Source organism: Nannobrachium achirus (genome assembly GCF_963921795.1).
Source record: "Nannobrachium achirus genome assembly, chromosome: 2".
Taxonomy (NCBI): Eukaryota; Metazoa; Chordata; class Actinopteri; order Myctophiformes; family Myctophidae; genus Nannobrachium; species Nannobrachium achirus.
Window position 1 is genome coordinate 65,208,810 of NC_137811.1, and position 21,821 is coordinate 65,230,630.

At 41.1% G+C, this 21,821-nt stretch overlaps 1 protein-coding gene across 2 annotated transcripts; it reads right to left on the reverse strand.

Moving 5' to 3' along the window:
• Nucleotides 1-857: 857 nt before the first annotated feature.
• On the reverse strand, nt 858-21,384 carry hacl1 (2-hydroxyacyl-CoA lyase 1). 2 transcript variants are annotated; one of them, XM_080746054.1, is made up of 18 exons: nt 21,306-21,384; nt 21,150-21,221; nt 20,002-20,106; nt 19,846-19,886; nt 16,677-16,757; nt 16,496-16,568; nt 15,893-15,970; nt 15,188-15,282; nt 14,916-15,028; nt 14,033-14,168; nt 13,429-13,534; nt 12,338-12,421; nt 11,527-11,628; nt 10,473-10,627; nt 7,168-7,329; nt 5,937-6,044; nt 4,712-4,898; nt 858-1,642 (listed from the first exon to the last, which is right to left on the reverse strand). In XM_080746054.1, the coding sequence occupies exons 2-18, from the start codon at nt 21,198-21,200 to the stop codon at nt 1,610-1,612; spliced, it is 1,710 nt and encodes a 569-aa protein (XP_080602180.1). In that variant the 5' UTR covers nt 21,201-21,221; nt 21,306-21,384; the 3' UTR covers nt 858-1,609. The 2 variants fall into 2 exon arrangements, with proteins under 2 accessions (XP_080602180.1, XP_080602179.1); XM_080746053.1 differs by having other exon boundaries at nt 21,150-21,361.
• Between the last annotated feature and the right edge of the window lie 437 nt (nt 21,385-21,821).

A 21,821-nucleotide genomic window follows, 5' to 3' on the forward strand; every position in this document is an offset into this window, starting at 1 on the left:
CCTGACGGGATTGAAAACGCAGGAATAGTTATGAATTAACCCAGTTATTTGCTTTGCCCAGTGGTACAGTATGTGGAAGCTTATACAAAATACCGCAACATAGTGCAGAGTGGATTGTATGTCAATAAATGTAGTAGCGTCATTAATATATACATTCTTTTTTATTAATCATTTAGTAAATTACATTGAATACTACTGAGTAGTGAGTATAAATTGAAACATTTCATAGAAACAATCAGTATTTTTTTTTTTTTACAGTACATAAGCCTCCTGTTATTTCCAGCCTCATCCTAAGGTGTAAGAAGATGATAATCTTTTGTAACAAAGGAGAAGAAGAAAAGGAAGAAAATAAACTTTCTTTCTTAAAAAACAAATAGTAATAATTGCTATAGAATGTTTGTCCAGTAAGGGGAATTTTATCCAATCAGGAGAGATTGAATTTAACAGTTTCATATACAGTAGTTTCACTTCATTCTAATGTTTCAGTTTAAATTGTGCCAGCAAATGTCTTGGTTTAATGATAGGACTTTTCTGTTTGGATGCATGAGCTGTCAAGGCCAGAAAGTATTTTTTGGCCAATCAGTGGGCGTTCCCGCATAACTTCCTGGTATGATGATGTCACACACATACCCACTAGTCAATATCGTCCGAGGACAATATTGACGCACGGTAAGAAGACAGTGCAGTCTTGTACCCAAGCCGTGCTACTCATGAGTGGGTAATAATCACTCACACTTCTTTATGCTGTATGTAAGGGATAATGAATGGCTCCGCGGTGAATGACGACAGATAACTGACCGACGGACTGATAACTCCCCGAGGCGCTAGCCGAGGGGAGTTATCAGTCCGAAGGGAAGTTATCTGTCGTCATTCACCAAGGAGCCATTCATTATCCCGCTTATTACCCGGCTACTAAATAAAAGTAATAATTTGACTCAAAACTAAAAACAAAACAAAGTATTTCCTTGTTTACAGACGGCTGGAAGTGTTCCACAAGTGTTGCGCTGGGCGTCCTCCCAGCGCGACACGGTCGCCTTGGAAAACAAGGAAGTGCTGATTAGATAGAATCCATTTTCTGATACTACGTCCTCTATTTCTCGCTTAAAATATTTTTAAAAACATTCTTGAGATCAACGTTTAGTTGTAAATGTCGCTGTGTGGTTGTTTACATGGCTGACATGTTGGCTACAGCACAAGGTTCACGCAGTGCAACTTGACTGCAGCAGGTGCTCTGAGTCTTTGATTAGGCAGCGGTCTGTTATAGAGCGGAGCGGTCTGTTATCGGGTGATAACAGACCTCTGATTTCAGCGCTCGACCAATCAGAATCAAGAATCCAAACAGGCCGGGTAATAAGATGCTCTAATGGTGGGATCACATTGGTATCGCAACTTTAACACGGACGTCCTGTTTACTAAAAAGTTGGCGAGATAGGGGGACCCCAGTTAACGAACAAACACTCTATATCAATAATTGCTATCAGAATACAGAGCTACGTTTTGAACAAAAGAATAGATCACTTACAACCCCCCTTTATCTATGGAGAACTGTGTTGTACCCTTATATGTTCTGGTGCCAGATGCAGGGACAGGGAGAGGTGGTGCTTCATGTCTACAGGTTGGAGCGCGTCAGCCAAGGGAACTCCTGTAAACACAATGGAAGAGAGAAAGGTTACATCTCACATAATGCATTGATGTGGTAGCAATCGAATATTCTTGACATGAAAACGTCATAGACCAGGGGTCTTCAACAGGGGGTCCGGGACCCCTAGGGGATTCTCAGAGTTACTACAGCGGGGCCCCCTAATCTTTGTGTGATAGGATCATGTTTTTTACATTAACCATTTGAACCCTAGCACCCCTATTCTGAGTGGAACATTAGCCAAAAATAGCAGATCTTTGTAGATCAGCTATTTTTGGCAAAGAGGTTTGTAGAGGAAAAAGAAGAGCAGACTAAAGGTCTTTGCACACTGCTGCGTTTTTCGGGCCGTATATCGGAGTGAATTTTGGAGCGCGTGAATAAAAAAAAATCAACCTCACGTTATGTCAATCACGTTTGCACACTGCCGCCTGTTTCGTATTTATTTTCGGACCAGGGTTGATTTTTTTTCGATTTTCGCAGCTGTTGCACTGAGTCCCTTGCTCTCTCTCTCTTTCCTCTCTCTATCCCTGGCTTTTGGATTTCGGATTTCCAAAACGCAACGAAAACACGCAGTGCAGTGTGCAACCAGCTTTAGTATTTTGACGATTCAAGTGGTTAAATGTCTGAAAATACAAATGACTCCAACACGCTGTCAAACAAGTCTAAGCTGTCTAAGAGATCTATGAACATTTTTAATCTGCAACACAATTTTATACAACATGTAGTGGGGGGTCCCTGCTTCATCTCTCTCGGCTAAGGGGTCCTTGGCCTGAAAGCATTGAAGACCCCTTTCAAGACCCCTTTCAGACAATTGTTCACAGAGTGTATAGGCATGACATATTATTATTTTCCTGTTCCCTCCTGCATTTACATTATGCCGCTGTGTCCCTGTGTGTGAAAGGTGGAGTATGAAAAGTTTGACTGGCCCTTTCTCTACTGCAGTGTTTCTCAACATTTTTCTGCATGGGCACACTTTTCATGTCCCAAGAATCCATGGGCACACCAACATAATACGGGGGTGTAAATATCGTCACTGTCGGGAAGAAACCTTGTATCTCCAAGTTTCAAATGTGTACGTTTCTTCGCAAAGTAAAGCCCTGCTTCATCATACAAGGCTGTCGCACAACAGTAGTGAAAACAGCAGATCTACAAGCACACAACGCCTCGCGATGCGAGGCGTTGTGTGCTTGTAGATCGGCTGTTTTCACTAGTATAAATCATTTTTAAAATGATAAATACAATACTGGCTTTGAAGCAGTTTCAAGGGGCACACTTGACCCTTCTCAGGGGCACACCAAAGGTCCCCAGGCACAGTGGTTGAGAAACACTGCTCTGCTGGCCACACATCATTTGACGCCATGGAGACGATCGCCATGGATGCAACCCTCAATACAACCCGCCTGCCCATCACCCTGTGTAAGGGTTGCGTGGAGACGTCCAACATAAACAGAGAGGGGGGGGGGCTGCAGCTTTCTAATTACGGGGACCCTCAAAATAGAAGGGTCAGGTCGGTGCGAGGCAGTGTGTGTTTGTGTGTGTATAATACAACAGCTCTTCTGCGCACCTGGAGTTGAATGGATCTAGTAATAGATGCAGTAATGACTGTCACTCAAAAGCCCTGTAGCCCGGTTAATGACGTTGTATGTGTGTGTGTTGTAGGGGGTGGTTATGACTGGCAGGTACATTAGAATACTGGTTCTCAAGATTTCCAAGTCGAGGACCCCCACATCAATATGTGCTTGACCCCATTTGAAACCATTTTGTGCCAGGGACCCCCATAAGAGAAAGTTTGTCAACATGTCTCGAAAACAGCCAATCTACTATCATCGCACCGAAAACAGTCAACTACTAGTCAACTACTCGTTGTGAGCCCATTGCCGAATAGCTGAACAATTTAATAGGGCTATGTGTTTGTTTAAACTGGTCCCTTTCATCATTTTGCTGGGGGGACCCCCTGGAAACCCGCTGTGAGCTTGTACTGTAGATCTGCTATTTTTTTTAAATCGTGAAAATTTGTGCACATCTTTGAATGTATATATTTTCAAAGCAAACATTTGTAACGCAAATCTTTCTTTCTCTTGGTCCCTGGAACAAAATATTTTGAGATGAGGCTCCGCGGTCAAATACATATAATTCTAAGGGGTCCTTGGCATTGAAAGGTTGAGCACCACTGATAGAGAAACATACGTTTTTCGGGAAACCTTTACGATTTGGAAGAGATTTTTTTTAGAGCATTCACGAATAGTGATTTTTAGTATTTGAATTATTCAACCTCAAAGTATTCGAATAGTCGAATATTCGACAGGACTGGCCAAACTGTCAAATATTAAGTAAGCAAGAGGCAAACATTGTGAAAATAGCCGATCTACATGCTGTGAGCATGTAGATCTGCTATTTTCACAATATTTATCTGCGGAACCGAGTGCTTGTCAGGGTGGGGGTCCTCAGTTCAAATATATTTATTTTGGGGGTCACGGCCTAAAAAGGTTTGAGAACCCCTGGTATAGAGCATTAACAAAATTCATCCACCAGGGGCATTGACAACTCATTCTAATGACTTCCTATCCAGCCAAGCTTTATAAACTACCGTATATATTTTTTTAAGAGAAAACAATAAAAAAAATAAGCAAATATTCTACTTCGACTTTGATATTCGAATATTTGGTGAATGCCCTCGTTCCGCTTGACGGACTTGCTCGCTAAGTTCCTTACCTGCTGCTTCCTGTCATCGTCTATGAGGACGTTGAGGAGGCTGGGGGCGTGTCTTACCTGCTGCTTCCTGTCGGAGGCGGGGTCTATGAGCACGTTGAGGAGGCTGGGGGCGTGTCTTACCTGCTGCTTCCTGTCGGAGGCGGGGTCTATGAGGACGTTGAGGAGGGTCTTACCTGCTGCTTCCTGTCAGAGGCGGGGTCTATGAGGACGTTGAGGAGGCTGGGGGCGTGTCTTACCTGCTGCTTCCTGTCAGAGGCGGGGTCTATGAGGACGTTGAGGAGGCTGGGCGTGTCTTACCTGCTGCTTCCTGTCAGAGGCGGGGTCTATGAGGACGTTGAGGAGGCGGGGGGAGTGTCTTACCTGCTGCTTCCTGTCAGAGGCGGGGTCTATGAGGACGTTGAGGAGGCTGGGCGTGTCCCAGTCACTCAGACTGGCCTCCAGGGCGCAGCGCAGCTCCTCCTCCGTCCGCACCAGGAAGCCTCGTCCACCGAACGCCGTCATCACCTCATCGTAGCGCGCCTCGGGGAGCAGGGTCACAGGTGGAGCTCTGAGGAAGAACCACAGTTACAGAGCACCTGCTTACTCTCAATGATCATACTGTACATGTCATTTAGATAGCATTGTTCATTTTTATGTTATAATTTGTTATGACGTTTTTAATGAATAGGTGCTTGGTCTACCTGTTTTCTTAGATTTGCCTACTATTTATTTCCATGTGATGTATTGATGTTGTTGTACTGTACTGATTTATTACCTTGCTTATTGTAAATCACACTGGATAAAGAGCATCTGCTAAATGCCTAAATTGTAAATTGTTACAAAAGTTATTTTTTTTATTTTTTACTTCTTCTGACTTTGAATTAGTTCTTTGAAAAAACGAGCTAGTTTAGTTTAGTTTGTATTAGTGTTAGTGTTAGGTATTAAGTATTTGTATGTGGTGAGATTCATTAAAAGTGTACAGAAATTGAGTAATAAAAAAGAATAACAGCATTTAAAATGTTTTGTTTTGAGTTGAAACTGGCAGAGCTAAAAAAAAGAAAAAAGGCTGCACAGTTACAGTAATGAAACCGATTGATTTAATCGATTAGAAACTAAAAACTAAAATATAAAATATACCCTAAAATATGGTTAATAATGCAACAAATTGATTTAGTCGATTAGAAAAACAAGTTATTTAAAAAAAACACGTTTCTCGATTGTTCGATTAATTGAAAAAGTAATGAAAAGAATAATCTCCTACTGGTAAGAAATGTACAAATAAAGGTGACTTGAATCTTATCACATGCAGCTATCAAACATATTTGTAAAGCTGTTATTCTCAAAAGTAGAAGAATACGCACATCTCTTAAATAAGGTGCTGGGTGAAAAATAGCAAGATTGAAGAGAAACCTGCACACTCTGCTCCAAATGACTGAATTTTATTGACAACGTTTCGAGCACTAGCTCTTCATCATCAGAGTTTTGACCAGATGAAGAGCTAGTGCTCGAAACGTTGTCAATAAAATTTGGAGCAGAGCGTGCGGGTTTCTCTTCAATAAAGCTGTTATTCTGACACGTTGGTCTTGGAACAAACCGTTTGACTCACATTGTGGTCAGATCACCCATCTGTGACATCTCTTTCCAGGTGTCAGGGTCCACACCGCTGTATATCCCATTGTTATTGACCACAATGATGACCACGGGCAGCTTGTACCTGTAGGGGGCAGTATCACAATGTGATTATTGAGCTGCGAGGTATGCTTAGTTTATACACGATCGCAGCGAAAATAGTCCATCTACAAGCTCACAAAATACATCGCACTGCGAGCCTATAGACAGGGTTCCCACACATCTTTACCAATTAATTTCCAAAACTTTTCCAAAACCTTTCCAGAATATTTAACCCGATTTCCAGGACTATATAACAATAATTCAGCTCAATAAAGAGTTGCTTACTCCAATGCGCAATGCCCAAAGACAGGTAGTGTATGCCAGTGGTTCTCAACCTTTTCAGGCCGTGACCCCCGACTAAATCTACAGTTGATTTAGTCAACTAAAATGTATTTTGGCAGGCCTTGGTGACATTGTAATGGCTGATTTTACACTTGGTTGCGTGCTGAAAATAGCCGATCTACAAGCTCACAACGCGTCGCAGCAACACGCAACACTTGAGAGCAACCAAACATAAAATGACTCTCTTCTCCACTAGTCCCTCCCTAACGTTTTAGTCTAGTTTTTGAGCGGTGGTCACACCGTCTCCATAGCGTGGCCGTGTGTGTAGGTATGTTTGTTTGTATGTATGTGGGTGGGTGGGTCGGTCTGTATGTAGCCTCAAGCCTGTGGTGTAGTACCTTTTATGACCACACATGTTAAGGGAGGGGCTCTGTTTTCAGGCCAGGCCAGGCCAGGCACACACACACACACACACACACAGGGGGGAAGGGGGGAGGGGTTGGTGGGTAAGAGGGTGCTGTTGAGACTAGCCTGGGGGGGGGGGGGGAGGTGACAGAATTCATAGATCTAGAACACATCGAATTCATAGATATAGAACACAGAATATGTACAGTACAGTACAGTTAGGTACAGTAGAGTATACAGTACAGTTAGGGGTTGGTGGGTAAACCACCGCTCAGTTCACACGGGTGTGATTTTTATTTGGTTGACGAAATTGTCAATATAGTCTCAGTTTTAGTCATCACAGCATACCTTTTATTTCGTTTTTATTTAGTTTTCGTCAGTGAAAAAAAAACACAGTCGACAAACATTTTTCGCCATAGTTTTAGTCAACAAAATCAACACTGCTGTAGAGTGAAACCAGTGGGGAAAAACACACCAACCTGCACATGGTCTCTACCTCCATGCCAGAGAAGCCGAAGGCGCTGTCTCCCTCCACACACACCACCCTCTGCCGCCCAGCACCACGGCCGCTCTCCAGCGCTGCTGCAGCTATGGCGAAGCCCAGGCCCACTCCCATCGTGCCAAATGTACCAGCATCCAGCCTAGGGACGGGACCATAATCGTCGTTAGTGAGATTTGTATTTATTTATTACGAACTTGTTCTCCGTTGTGCACTGGAATGAATTAGCTTTTGTTGACCTTTAGCACTTAAAGGACCAGGTCACCTCTGGGACAACCAGATCTTATTTTATTGTTGTGTGGGACACGATCAACACAATCCTGAGTTATTTTTTTTGTTCAATCTGTGTTTTTAGATATTTTAGTATTTCAGCCGATTTCAGCATGCTACAACTGGTCATATGATGCAAAATGCATCATATGACCAGTTGTAGCATGCTGAAATGCTAACATATCTAAAAACACAGATTGAACACAAAGAATTATTCAGGATTGTGTTGATCGTGTCCCACACAACAATAAAATAAGATCTGGTTGTCCCAGAGGTGACCTGGTCCTTTAAAGGACAACTTAGTTTTTTTACAACAAGGGTTCATATTTTAGATGTAATTAGAGAAAAGATGAGTGTTAAAATGTTTTCACCTACTGCTTTCTATTGTTTTAGCGATTTTAGAATTTTGATTTCAGTGGGTGAGGACATGCGTGGCTAAATATGTCTTTTTAGACACAATAAGCCAGCAATTTCTTTGTTACTAGTTACACCAGCCCCCATAAGTCACATCTGCCCATGAAAGATTGCGGTGCATCTTGGGAATGGGCTTATTGTGTCTAAAAATACATATTTAGCCACTTGCATGCAAATCAAAATCGTTAAAATCACTAAAATGAAAGTAAATGAAAAGATTTTAACACTCATCTTTTCTTTTCTCTAATGACTATCTAAAATATGAACCCTTGTTGTAAAAGAACAAAGTTGTCCTTTGAACCCTCTATACTTGATAAAGCAAAACTGTAAAGCACACATTTGGTACACTCTACACAAACCAGAACAGGGATGCTGCATTCTCATCAGTCTGCGCTCACGTCTGGCATTTTGATCTGCTCTCTGAGAGTTTAAATAGTTTCAACTCAGACACACAGCCTAAACATTATAATAGCTATTAATAATAATTGTTGTCCCAATAAATTGCAAACAGCTGCATGAGAGACACCGAAAAAGAGAGGAGGGGGTGCCGCAGAGACTGCTTGTGTCTAGGGTGCAAAAATGTTATGCTAACACCCTGTAGCAACTCATAATGTAATAAGGGCTCATAATGTAATAAGGGCTCATAATGTAATAAAAAAAATGTAATAAAAACTCATAATGTAATAATCAGCTCATAATGTAATAAAAAAACGAGCGCATAACGTAATAACAGCTTTTTCAATAATGTAATAATGTAATAATGTGTTACATTAAGAACTTCCACATAGGAGGCTCATAATGTAATAAAACTCCATAATGTAATAATGGATTTTTTATTACGTTATGAGCTGATTATTACATTATGAGCTTTTATTACATTTTAATTATTACATTATGCACTTGTTTTTTATTACATTATGAGCCGATTATTACATTATGAGTTTTTATTACATTTCTTATTACGTTATGAGCTCTTATTATATATGAGCCGTTATTCCATTATTGGTTGCTACACACCCAGCCAACTTTGTTGATGAAGAATGGAGCAACTATCTGCTAAACATGCAGCAAATGAATACCTATGGGGATCATTTAACTGTACAACGAATATCCACAATGTTCAACATACAGTTCTTGATTGTATCGACACTGGGTGTTGATGCAACATCGATAACACACACTTAATTCAAAGAGTCCAGGAAGCAGAGGAGAGCGCACCACTTCGATCTGTCCAGACTTAGGACCAGAGTGAGGTACAGGTCAGGGCCAAGGTGAGGTACCGGGTCAGGGCCACAGTGAGGTACAGGGTCAGGGCCAGAGTGAGGGCCAGACTTAGGGCCAGAGTGAGGGACAGATAGAAGTGGTGCGCTCTCCTCTGCTTCCTGGACTCTTTGAATCAAGTGTGTGACTTGTCCATCAAGGCTTACATAATGGTCCCCATGACCTTCGGCAAAGTGGCCCAGAACTAGCAATGGCAGACTGTCGTCATACTGACCACATGGGGATATTATCGATATTGCATCAATACTCAGTGTCGATACAATCACGAACTGTACGTTGAACATTGTGGATGCTCTTTGTACAGTTAATGGTTCTACACCATGCTTTTAAAAATAACGTAATAATTTAAAAATAATATAACATTGTTTGCGTTTTTCAAAAGGTTTGAGGCTAAATTACCACTCAGAGCCCCTGTCATTTCTGCCTGGCTTTCAGAGCATTTTCAGCTGCAGTACCACCTTGTCCTGAGTGGGAGGACTGCGCTATTGAACCAGTTTTGGCCCCACACTCCTCCCCACCTCCTGCTCAGCAGGCCTGCCCAGTGCCCACCCCTTCCCAACCCTCTCCCAGCTCCTCCTGCCTCCTTCTCAGGCCTGCCCACCCCTCCCCAACCCCCACTCAGAACACAATCGGACCTAAAATCAGATAGCCCGTTCTGAAACCTGCTTACATAGATCTGCCCATAAACTGAGAAAGACACAATGGTCAGAAATAGGATTTTGTGAGGATAGAACCTGCTGGTGGGACACCAAAAAAAAAACACATACAAATTGGAAAAATGAAAATTCATTGTGTATTCCCTTTAAATGATCCCTATATGTATTCATTTGCTGCATGTTTAGCAGATAGTTGCTCCATTCTTCATCAACAAAGTTGGCAAGGTTTGTTACCCGCAACCAATAATGTAATAACAGCTCATAATGTAATAAAAAATGTTATAAAAGCTCATAATGTAATAAAAAACTAGCTCATAATGTAATAATTAAAATGTAATAAAAGCTCATAATGTAATAATCAGCTCATAATGTAATAAAAATACATTATTACATTATGAAGTTTTATTACATTATGAGCCTCCTATGTGGAGGTTCTTAATGTAACACATTATTACATTACTACATTATTGAAAAATCGGTTATTACGTTATGCACTCGTTTTTTTATTACATTATGAGCTGATTATTACATTATGAGTTTTTATTACATTTTTTGAATTACATTATGAGCCCTTATTACATTATGAGCCGTTATTACATTATGAGTTGCTACACACCCCTTAGTGCAGGCCAAAATACAGTGCCAGCAATGGAGCCTGCCTTGCCTGTGTCTAGGGAGGTAGTTGTGTAACATGGTGCGTCCTATGTCCATAGTGTTGGCCCCCTCGCTGACGATGATGCAGTCATGAGGCAGCATCTGGGAGATGTGGTGGAACACTGTGTAGTAGTTCATAGGCACTGTGGGCCGCGTGGCTAGAGCCTGGAATGAAAGCAGGAAAACAAACAACGGTATTTGTTAAATAACCACAGCCTTTGGGCCTCTTCTTTGACCCCCATTCAGAACGGGCACACATTATTGTGTATCATTATTTTATGCTTTAACTACTGAAAAACAGCAGATATACAAGCTCACAGTGCGGTGCCGCGCTGCGAGCTTGTAGATCTGCTGTTTTTGAAAAATCGTGAAAATTTGAATTTTGACCCGATTCTATAAGTGTCTTTTGAATACCTCTAAGGTTTTTTTTAAAAACCTATGTTTCTATGTCAGCAATCTGGCCAGCCATCGTCAACGAAAAGGTCCTTTTCACTTAACTGGAGCTCAGTTAGTCTGTTCTTGAGAGACTACTATGTCAGTGGTTCTCAAACCTTTTCATGTGAAGGACCCCCAAAATTATATGTATTTGGCCACGGACCCCCATCTCAAAATATTTAGTTCCAGGGACCCCCCAGAAGCAAAATTTGAGTTACAAACGTTCGCTTTGAAAATACATATATTCAAAGATTTGCACACATTTTCACGACAAAAATAGCAGATCTACAAGCTTGCAGCGTGGCACTCGGTGCCACGCTGTGTGAGCTTGTATATCTGCTATTTTTCACTGGTTAAAGCATTCAATAATTCTAGGCCTAAATGGGTTAAGTCAAACTCCTTCTTGTCGCATGCCGTCTCATCTCACTTGATAGTGAAAGACAAAATACAAAAATGTATTTCAAAAGATTGTGGATTCTTTCTTTACAGACGTATAAAAAGACACTTCTCATGTCAAAATGCATAATCCAAGACTCTAATCAATTTTCAGTAAACACACAAAAAAATCATATCTGTCTGCGTCTGGTCTATCTATGGAATAGGCTTCTCATGGCTGCACCAAAGCCCACCTCTGATATCTTGGCATTGGCAGCAATCTTCTCCCTCAATGTGCTCCACCATGTGGTATCAGAGGGATATCTCCAGCCATCTCTGAGGACACAATCCAAGAGCTGGAGGAAGAAACAATGGAAACACAACCATAAAACCACAAGTAAAGTGGCGTCCCAGAATAGTACTATCAAATGGGGTCAACGACATGCAATTAACAAATATTGATCCTGGATTGATTGCTTGCTTTATAGAACAGCAACGGATAGAGAATGAGCAGAAAGGGGAACCGGTTGCAGGGACGTGCTGGCCATTGGGAAAAGCGGGACAACTCCTGAACGGCCGGTTCATTCCCGTCCGGTCCAGGCCGGCCATTAGGAAAAAAATAAATAAATAAAATGTCGGCCTTCGTTCCATTTTGGACATTTTTTCGCAAAGCAAAGCCCTGCTTCATCATACAAGGCTGTCGCACAAAAGTAGTGAAAACAGCCGATCTACAAGCACACAACGCCTCGCGGTGCGAGGCGTTGTGTGCTTGTAGATCGGCTGTTTTCACTAGTTTAAATCATTTTTAAAATGATAAATACAAAACAAACGGTTTTGGACATACAAGGTTTCCAACCGACAACAACGAAATATAACTCATGTAATTGGCCCACTGTCTTGTCACTTGTCATGATCTGAAATGGCAAATCTTTGAGTAGCAGCAGCGTTATAGAGAGATCTCTCTCTATAGCGCGCAATGAGGGCCTCTCCAACTCTTTTTCCCTGGCTGAATCAGGGGCCCAGCACGTCCCTGACCGGTTGCATACTGTGTTGCAGTCACCGTACCTGCATAACAACAGCGTTGATGTCTCCAAGAAGAGCAGCGGCGGGCCTCACATTGTTACCCATCTCCTCAGCGCAAAGGTCCACCTTCAGCAAGACATGTGCATCACCATCACAACTCATGATGCAACTTTTGAGTGTCAGCTGCTGCTAAACCAGTGCTTATCTCTCTCTCAAAGAAAAAATAAAGAATTATGCCAAGGACCCCCAAATCGATATGTAATGTATTATGCCGCAGACCCCTTTTGACATGATGCAGTGCCAGGGTCCCCACAACAGAATATCTGTGTTATTAAAAATGTAAAAAAAATGATTCCGCTTTTATTCAATTTTGTTATAGCAGCTCACAAGTTATGCCGCAACGCGTGTTAAAGTGGTTAAACTCTTACTCGTTAATATGCTGGGGTCCCCCTGGAACTCCCTCAAAGACCCCTCTGAGGGTCCCCGGACCCCACTTTTAGAATCACTGACGTAACCAGCTTAACACATCGGGTGCCCACGTGGTGTCTACAAGTAAATTTCTTTGATGTCGCTGGAGGCCCACAACGCGTTTGACGCGTTGTACAGTAAACTATACTGTACTGTAGCTACTGCACTTGGCTACCGCGGTGATGAAACAAACTCCATTTCCCAACATGCAGCGCGCAATTACGTCACCCGGACGTGCTGTGTGTCTCGTTGACTTCCTGTCTAGCGGCTGCACAAAAACGCTGTTTTCTCCTAATCTAGCTTTTAAATCACTTTCATTTCAAAACGGCAGCCTCTTCTACCTGCCGTAACACAAACACTGTGGCTTAGAAATGATAAAAAACGGTCCTGACTGAAAGAAAAGATTTTCGCGAAATAAACAGGACATACTCGGATTACATTTACTCGGATTACTTTTCTCGCCAGTACTCTCGCCGGTAGGTAAAATGACGCGTTGCCATGGGCACCAGCAAATTAGACGTCAGAGATCACGTGGGCATCCGATGTGTTAAACTTGAGGAGATATTAAGACATATCAAAGCACTGTCATCCAGTACTCTATAAGTCCTTTTTGACAAATGGCACTGAGCCAGCCATGTTTATTTAAAAATGTTCATTTCACCTACCTGGATGACCTTGACATGAGGGTCAAACCTGGGTGGGAGACCAAAGTGCAGGATCCAGTTCAACCTGGCTCCAAGCAGAAGCACAACATCAGCCTGGAGCAGAGCTCTGCCAAGGATAAGACACACAACATAGTATGAAGAGAGAAGCGCTCATTCTGACAGCACATTCTAGAATACATTTTCATTTGATTTTGTCTTAGTTTTAGTTGAGAAAATATCATACGTTTTTAGTCGACTAAATATAAGATTTTAGTCGGGTATAGGGTATATGTGCATTTCTAAAGTGACAATTTAAGGACTTTTTAATACCTCTAAAATGACAAATTAAACATTGGCCAAATTGTGTGAAAATAGCAGATTTGCATTCTCACAACGCCTCGCAACGTGAGACGTTGTGAGCATGTAGATCTGCCATTTTCACAATAGAACCGTGTTATACAAAATGTAATGCCTCAACTCTTAGTGCTTGTCAGGGTGTGTGTGTGGGGGGGGGGGGTCCCCAGTTTAAATATGATTATTTTGGGGGTCACGGCCTGAAAAGGTTGAGAACCACTGACATAAAACATTAAAACATGGAGGTGTCCATGTGACAGCGGAGGCTGACCTGGAGCGAGAGGCGGCCACACAGTTGGGGTGGTCATCGGGCAGCACTCCTTTCCCCATGGGGGTCGGCAGGAAGGGGACACCGGTGTCCTCCACAAGCTGCCTCACCGCTTCCTCCGCCCGGCTATAGGCTGCTCCTATTGGTCAAAACAACACCCGGATCTTTATCGCTGATATACAGGGTTCCCACACATTTTTACCAATTAATTTCCAAAACTTTTCCAAACTTTTCCAGAATATTTAACCCAATTTCCAGGACCATATAACAATAATTCAGCTCAATAACAAGTCGCTTACTCCTATGCACAATGCCCAAAGACAGGTAGTGTATGCCAGTGGTTCTCAACCTTTTCAGGCCGTGACCCCAGAAATAATCATATTTTAACTGTGGACCCCGGCACCCTGGTGAGCACTAAGAGTTGAGGAATTTTGTATAACACGTTTCTATTGTGAAAATAGCAGATCTACATGCTCACAACGCCTCGCAAATCGGCTATTTTCACAATTTCTGCCTGTCATTTCAGAGGTATTAACAAAATCAATAACCAAAGACAATGCATAGCTATTTTTTCCAGGACCTTCCAGGACCATTGATCAATTCCAAAACTTTTCCAGTACTGGAAAAATATTTTTCTAATTTCAAAATATTTCCAGGAATTTCATGACCGTGGGAACCCTGGATATACTGAGTCTTAAGGGGGTTTTCAAAAAAAAAGACTTTGACTTTTTTATTCTTTTTTTTGTTGTTGTTGGTATTTATAAATGTAATTATACAGTACAATAGATTGACAGGAAAGGGGGGAAGCATGTGCTATAGTTGGCAACACACCAGCGACGATGCAATTAGCTAATGGTGTGCCCCATCTTTGCAATTGAAAAATTACCCTTGCCGACAATGATTAGGGGTCTTTCTGACGCTTTTAAGACAGAAAGGGCTTCTGTGATCGCTGCGTGATCAGCCAATCCCACAGGCGGAGGAGGACAGCAGGACACAACCCTGGAAACAGAAGAAATATTTATGTTATTACTTGGTTATTCCTTCATATTATTATTAATGGCTATACCGGTACTAGTATATTCAATATGCATTAGCTGACAATAGATTGAAAATTGTCTAAATATGAAATAATATCGTGAAATAAGAATAGCAGCCAACCTGACTTTGTCCCTGGCTACTTTGGCGTTAACCATATCCCCTGATATGTCCACATAACAAGCACCCGGACGGCCATACATGCTGGTACGAACTGCCTGCAAGCAAGCAAAGGTTCAGACTGGCTGACTGTCTAAATCAGAATGGAATTAGATTGATTTTCATCACATCTGAACTAGGGCATTAACGAAAAAGTCGACAAGTCGACTTCATTACACAAGTCGACTCCCACCAGAGAAAGTCGAAAGTCGAAGTTGAAAAAAAAAAAAATATATATATACTTTCTATTGTGAAAATAGCCGTTCTACATGCTCACAACGCCTCGCAACTATTTTCACAATTTCTGCCTCTATATATTTGACAATTTATCTTTAATTTGCCATTTTAGAGGTATTAAAAAGTCCTTAAATTGGCACTTTAGAAATGTGAAGATACCCTCTATACACTTAAACTTGATGTTGGTTTGTTTACAGTTGAGTGAGAAAACAATGTTTCACATTAAGTTAATCATCTGGGGACCCCCCAAAATAATTGGGGGGGTCGTGTGTGATGTGATGACGTCATCAAACAATAAAGTCGACATCAACTCAACTTTTTTACAGAGTCGAGTCGACTTGCAAAAATCACAAGTCGTTAATGCACTAATCTGAACACAAGAAACTACAGTACGTGGGATGCAGACGTCAGACGGTGTTATTCTTCAGCTACCTTTTCTATGACTGCAGGGATGGCTTCCAGGCTGCTGGGTCTGGCAGAGAACTTACTGTATAGACGACATGCTTCAACCTAACAAAATGTCAACAAATTAAACAAGTTATGCCATACGTTTGAACTTCTACAGTGCATACTGTATGTATCTCTTCACTCAGCACTTTATGAATTGAGTGTGTCACAGACCCAATCACAAGATCATGAGTTTGAATATGGCTGGAAAATGAAAAGGGAACATTTTAAATTAGAACTCATTCTTTTTAAGGGGGGGGGGGGGAATGGACAACTAAAACTATAACTATTACAAAATATAATTGCATATAAAATCAACATTGTTTTAGTTTTTCCCACCATCATATCTGATGTCATCATGCAATATTACCTTTTTTAATAAGGAAAAAGCTTTCCTCATAATACCATATATCTCCATTTTACTATCTACTAAAGAAGAAAGACCTTCAAATAGTAATAAAAAAGAGAGGAAAAGCAGGCATGCATGTTGAGCCACCAGGACACCTCAATGTTACGGTTTACTAAAAGAACAACTAAAAGAACCTCAATGTCAGAATCTAAAACTCCATCGTTTGTTCTATGATTTACCTGAGGAAACTCTTGGAAGGCTCCTGTAGTTTCCTGGTTTTGGTCAGAGGACCCTCCAATGACCACCACGGGCCTGTACGTTAACAGAGCACAGAGTTTATCCAACACAGCCGACAAACATTTCAAAACCCTTGTACAAATATAATAACTAAAATGCCACAGGCTGTTTGCTGAGCCCTACCAGCAGTTCACGTTAGCATTAGCCATCCCACCAAGGGCGTGGATGAGTCCAGGACCGGAGACGACCAAGCAGGCCCCTGGCCTGGAACAAGACATCAATAGGTGAGAATAATGACACAGAAAGTGATTTCCGGTGAAGTCAAAGGGAACGGAAAGAACAATAAATGTGCATTGTAACTTTACATACAATAATACGGTAAATAATGCAGAGAATGTTTAAGTTAAGTTAAGTTAAGTTTTTAAGGAACAATGTGTGTGTGTGTGTGTGTGTGTGTGTGTGTGTGTGTGTGTGTGTGTGTGTGTGTGTGTGTGTGTGTGTGTGTGTGTGTGTGTGCGTGCGTGCGTGCGTGCGCCTGCATGCATGTGTGTGAGCTCTGGTCAGAGTGAGCTCAAACATCAAGCGCTCATTCAAGAGGGAATTGCTGCTTGGTCAGGGGAGTTCATGGGCATCTGAGTTTCTGGCAGGGCTACTTGTCATGTTGTCAAGAAGTGGCACCAGACTCTAAATGTCTCTATTATAATGTTATTATATTGTATTAGCACACTATACCATACAGATCTGAGTCTTGTATTGCAGCTTTAAAAAGGTCAACTTAGCACTCCTCTTTCCTTGTATTACTTCTTGTCACCTTTTTTGATAGATGCTAGTGATACTATAAAATGATATTCATTATTTGATCACATTTTACTTTTTATTTATGTTGACTGACAATAAATGCTAACAATGTTATTTAGATAGCATGTTGTTTGAACAGAAGCTAGTTTTACCTTGTATTCTAGTTTCTTTGAAGCACAATATGCACTTTGCATTCTACTTGAATATTTACCTTGTTTGTTGACTAGGTTCATATTGTGGCGCCTAAATTTCCACAGGATCAATAAAGGGTTCTGTTTCTCTGTCTGTCTGATTATTAGGGGTGGATATTGGCAAGAATCTTGCGATGCAATACGTATCACGATACTTGGGTCACGATGCAATAGTATCACGATATATTGCGAATCTTTGCGATACAATACTATTGCGATATATCGACTTTAAAAGCTGAAGGCGCTGCTCTAATGTTGTTGTTTTCGTCGTTCACAGCCATTTTCTAGAGAGAACTCACTCACTGAACCGTGGGAAGGGGGAGTAGCTACTATAGAACAGGGACATCTAGAGGCAGCGGAGTGTCAGGACCAGACTTCTACCATTGGTACCTACCTATGCATGGGAACATATTTTATTTTCCTCAAAGTATCGCGATACTACGGCCTGAAGTATCGATACAGTATTGGCAAATAAACTATCGCGATGTATTGCCATATCGATATTGCCCACCCCTACTGATTATGCTTACTCTGATTTTGCACATGTAAGTGGCTCTGGATAAGAGCAACTGAATGAATGAATGAATGGTTTTATTTTGGTCCTTGTTCATTCACAACAACAAATGAAAACATACACATTTCAAATCATGACCAAAAAAGGAATAGGCAGAAGCACAATGCGTATAGTTTGCCTATCCTTCACAATACTTGAAAAAACTAAACAATTTAATATTTAAAACACCTTCTGCAACTGCTAAATGCCTTAATTGTGGGCTCGCCTATAGGCGAGCACACTTTAGTTATTGTCATTATTTATTTCTATACTAAGCAGTGCAAGTATCAAAAAACTTCGGTTCCTTTCTACTCCTACATACTTAATGAGAAAATGAAAATAAAAACATCAATGTGTTCAGTTTACAGTGGCGAAGTGTGCTATTATTTTTTATAGCAATCGGCCAAATGGTGGCGCTGTAGGAAGCCTTCGAAAGTGCGAACTTTGAACAGGTATAGCTCATGCTGTGTTTGAGTTACAGTCATGAAACTTGTATACACGTATGCGTCTCCTCATGCCGAACAACTTTTACGCTCTGACTTTTGACCTCTGACCTTTAGATCCCCCAGAATTTTGAATTATATGAAAAACAGTAAAAATCTATCTCCTCCTGGGATTTTTGCATAACGCGCACAAAACTTTTTTCACATGAACTTTGGACCAATACGGTCAAACTGTCTTCACGGATTTCTTTTAAAGTGAAATATAATTTTTTAATAATTCAATCAATATTGCGGTTTTATGCAAATTATTCTTCGCCCTCTAAATCATACATGCAAAGTTACACGTTCATGGCATTTGGCAAAGATGTGGAGGGTTAGTCAAAGTATCACTGAAACCGATTTTATTCCAATCGGCCAAAGGGGGGCGCTATACGAAGCGTTTGAAAATTCAAACTTCAAACGGGCATAAGTCATGACTCGTTTCGTTTGAAGACACGCAACTTGTTACACGCGTGCTTTGACTCGAGCGGAAGACATCTGTGTCGTTGTTAAGTAAGCTCCGCCCTTCGATTTTCCGCCATATTGAGCAGTTTGTAAAACGCGTAAACCCGCTTTTATTCTGGAATGTTCGCTCCACGTGCACAACACTTTTTTTACGTGAACTTTGGACCGATATCTAAAGATCTGTCAGATCGGATTTCTTTAAAATTGAAACGTGCTTTTTAAAATAAATTCAATGAATATTGCAGTTTTATGCAAATTATTCTTCTGCCTCTAAATCATACATGCAAATTAACATGTTCATGGGATTTGGCAAAGATGTTGAGTGTTAGTCCAAATATCACTAAAACCAATCTTACCCCAATTGGCCAAAGGGGGGCGCTATATCATTTTGAGCAGTTTGTGAAACGCTTAAACCCGTTAGGATTTTTTTTGCAATTTGCATGAAACATTCTACACACAATCTAAGGATATGCCTATGAAGTGCATGCACACAAAAAAATAAAATAATGAATATAGCTGCAAGCAGCGATAAAGTGGCCAAAGCCAAAAACACCTCAAATCATGAACACAGCCTGCAATGTGCGTGAAATCTTGCAAGCACATTCCCAATAGGTCAAGGAACAGATACCACCCTTCTTACATTGGCCTGTTATAGCGCCACCAGCGGGTCAACTTTTGCACAACACATTTTTGGAACAAAATGGACCAATCTTTGACGTCAGTAACGTCAAAGAGAGCACTGCCTGCGATCTTGACATTTTGTACTTTTATAGCCATTGTTTTCTGGCTTGAAGCGAGCCCACAATTGTTTCGAAGGAACAATATTTTTCTAGTTGTAATTGCATTGCTTGTAATCAACGTACCGTCCAGTGAGGTACCCGATGGCCGATGCAGCATAGCAGGCCTGTTGGGTGACAAAATAAAAGCATGTCAAGTTCTTTTCTTCGTATTTACAATCCCAATGGTTTATTAATTATGTATACAGCAATTACAGCCGATATTATGCTCTGAACATTTACCGCTTGTTCGTTTCGCATCCCCACATACTTGATCCCTGAAGCTTGAGCCGCCATGGCCACTTCAATGATTGGAACACCAACTATTCCAAACATATACTCCACATTCTGTAGTAGGGAGACACACATGGGAATACTGGGGTCTTCAACGTTTTCAGGCCAAGGACCCCTTAGTGGAGAGACAGATGAAGCAGGGACCCCCCCACAACCCATAGATACCATAAAGTGTCATCATTTGACAGCACAATCATCAGTGTATTTTGGATTCATGTCAATCAGATATTTAACCACTTGAACCAATAGTCAATACTTACTAAACTTGACCTTTCACTCTGTGTCTGCTTCTTTTCTCCTCTACACCAAACCTATTTGCCGAAAATAGCCGATCTGCGTGGCGTTGTGAGCTTGTAGGTTTTTTGGCTAAAGTTTTCCGAATATGGACGCTAGGATTCAAGTGCTCAATATAAAAAAGGAGAAAAAAATCACACAAAGATTTGGAAGACACCCTGTAGTAACTCTGAGGACCCCCTGTTGAAGACCCCTGCTTTACTGGATTAAACCCCAGTCCAGTGTGAAGCTGAAACTGAATGGAAAGAGGAAGGGGAAATATATATTTTTAAAATCTCACTCACTCACTCACTCACTCACTCACTCACTCACTCACTCACACACACACACACACACACACACACACACACACACACACACACACACACACACACACACACACACACACACACACACACACACACACACACACACACACACGGTTGCATCAAGCTCATAATTTTAACCTGAAACTAGAATGCATGACCTTTGACACACTTTTGCAACCTACTGTAATAACTGTATTATGATGAATGTTGAAAGTGTAGTCAGTGTAAATAAGCCATGTGACTTTACTCTGTTTCTGAGTGACACCAGTTTCAAGTGAAATATTAGCCAATAAATATTTCTGCAATCAATAACAGAAACTAAACTTAAAAAGTAGAATGCATGACCTTTCACACACTTTTGCAGCTCACCATAGACTACAAGATATTGCCCAATGCCAAATTGCTAAAAAGTGCCTTAATATATGGCTATGAACGTAGGACTGGGTTTACTATTATTTATTATTCATCCATAATAAGATTATCTGAAACATTTACCTGAACTTTAAGAGCTTCTGCAATCAGCTGAGCTCCTGTCACATCTTCCATGGCTTCCACGCTACCGTCTGTCTGTGTGGGGGGGAAAAACAATACTAACCTCAAGTGAAGCTAATTCAAAAATAAATTATTACCCCTATTTGCTAATCATAATACCTTTAAAAAAACAATGTTTTTTAGCCAAAAAAGCCCGACCAGTTTACGAGTTTACCTCCTCTTCAGCCAAAGACCTCAGCTGTTACTATCACTTCCGGGTTAGTAGCAGCCAATCATCAGAGCTGTACACATCTGTTACTTTGTTTTCATTCCATGCCATGTTCCTTACAAGTAGTAGAACTAGTAGGCAACCACATTTCATTTGTACATTATTTCGTCCTGCGTGTGTAGCCTATACTTTATTAATTTCTTAAAGCACGATGAATGAACTACATTCCAAGTCATGTCCTGTAGAAATATGTTTATTTCTAGCCACTAGCCCAGTGGTTCTCACATTGGATTGCAGGGACAATTTGGGTTCCTTTTTAGAGTCTAAATTGACTCATCCAAGTCTGTAACTCTGACAGTGTACGGGTTCATTTGGTTCCATTTATACACTGTCAGAGTTAAGGGGAGACCTTGAAATTAGAAAGTTTGAGAAACATTGCACATTTGCTAAACTAGGCACCACCACAA

Coding starts and splice junctions, on each gene's coding strand:
- hacl1 (XM_080746054.1), bottom strand. CDS start 21,200: ATGGAAGATGTGACAGGAGCTCAGCTGATTGCAGAAGCTCTTAAAGTT. Junction 16,569..16,676: donor AATGCTAACGTGAACTGCTG/GTAGGGCTCAGC, acceptor GTTAACGTACAG/GCCCGTGGTGGTCATTGGAG. Junction 6,045..7,167: donor GAGGTAGAGACCATGTGCAG/GTTGGTGTGTTT, acceptor TGCCCCCTACAG/GTACAAGCTGCCCGTGGTCA.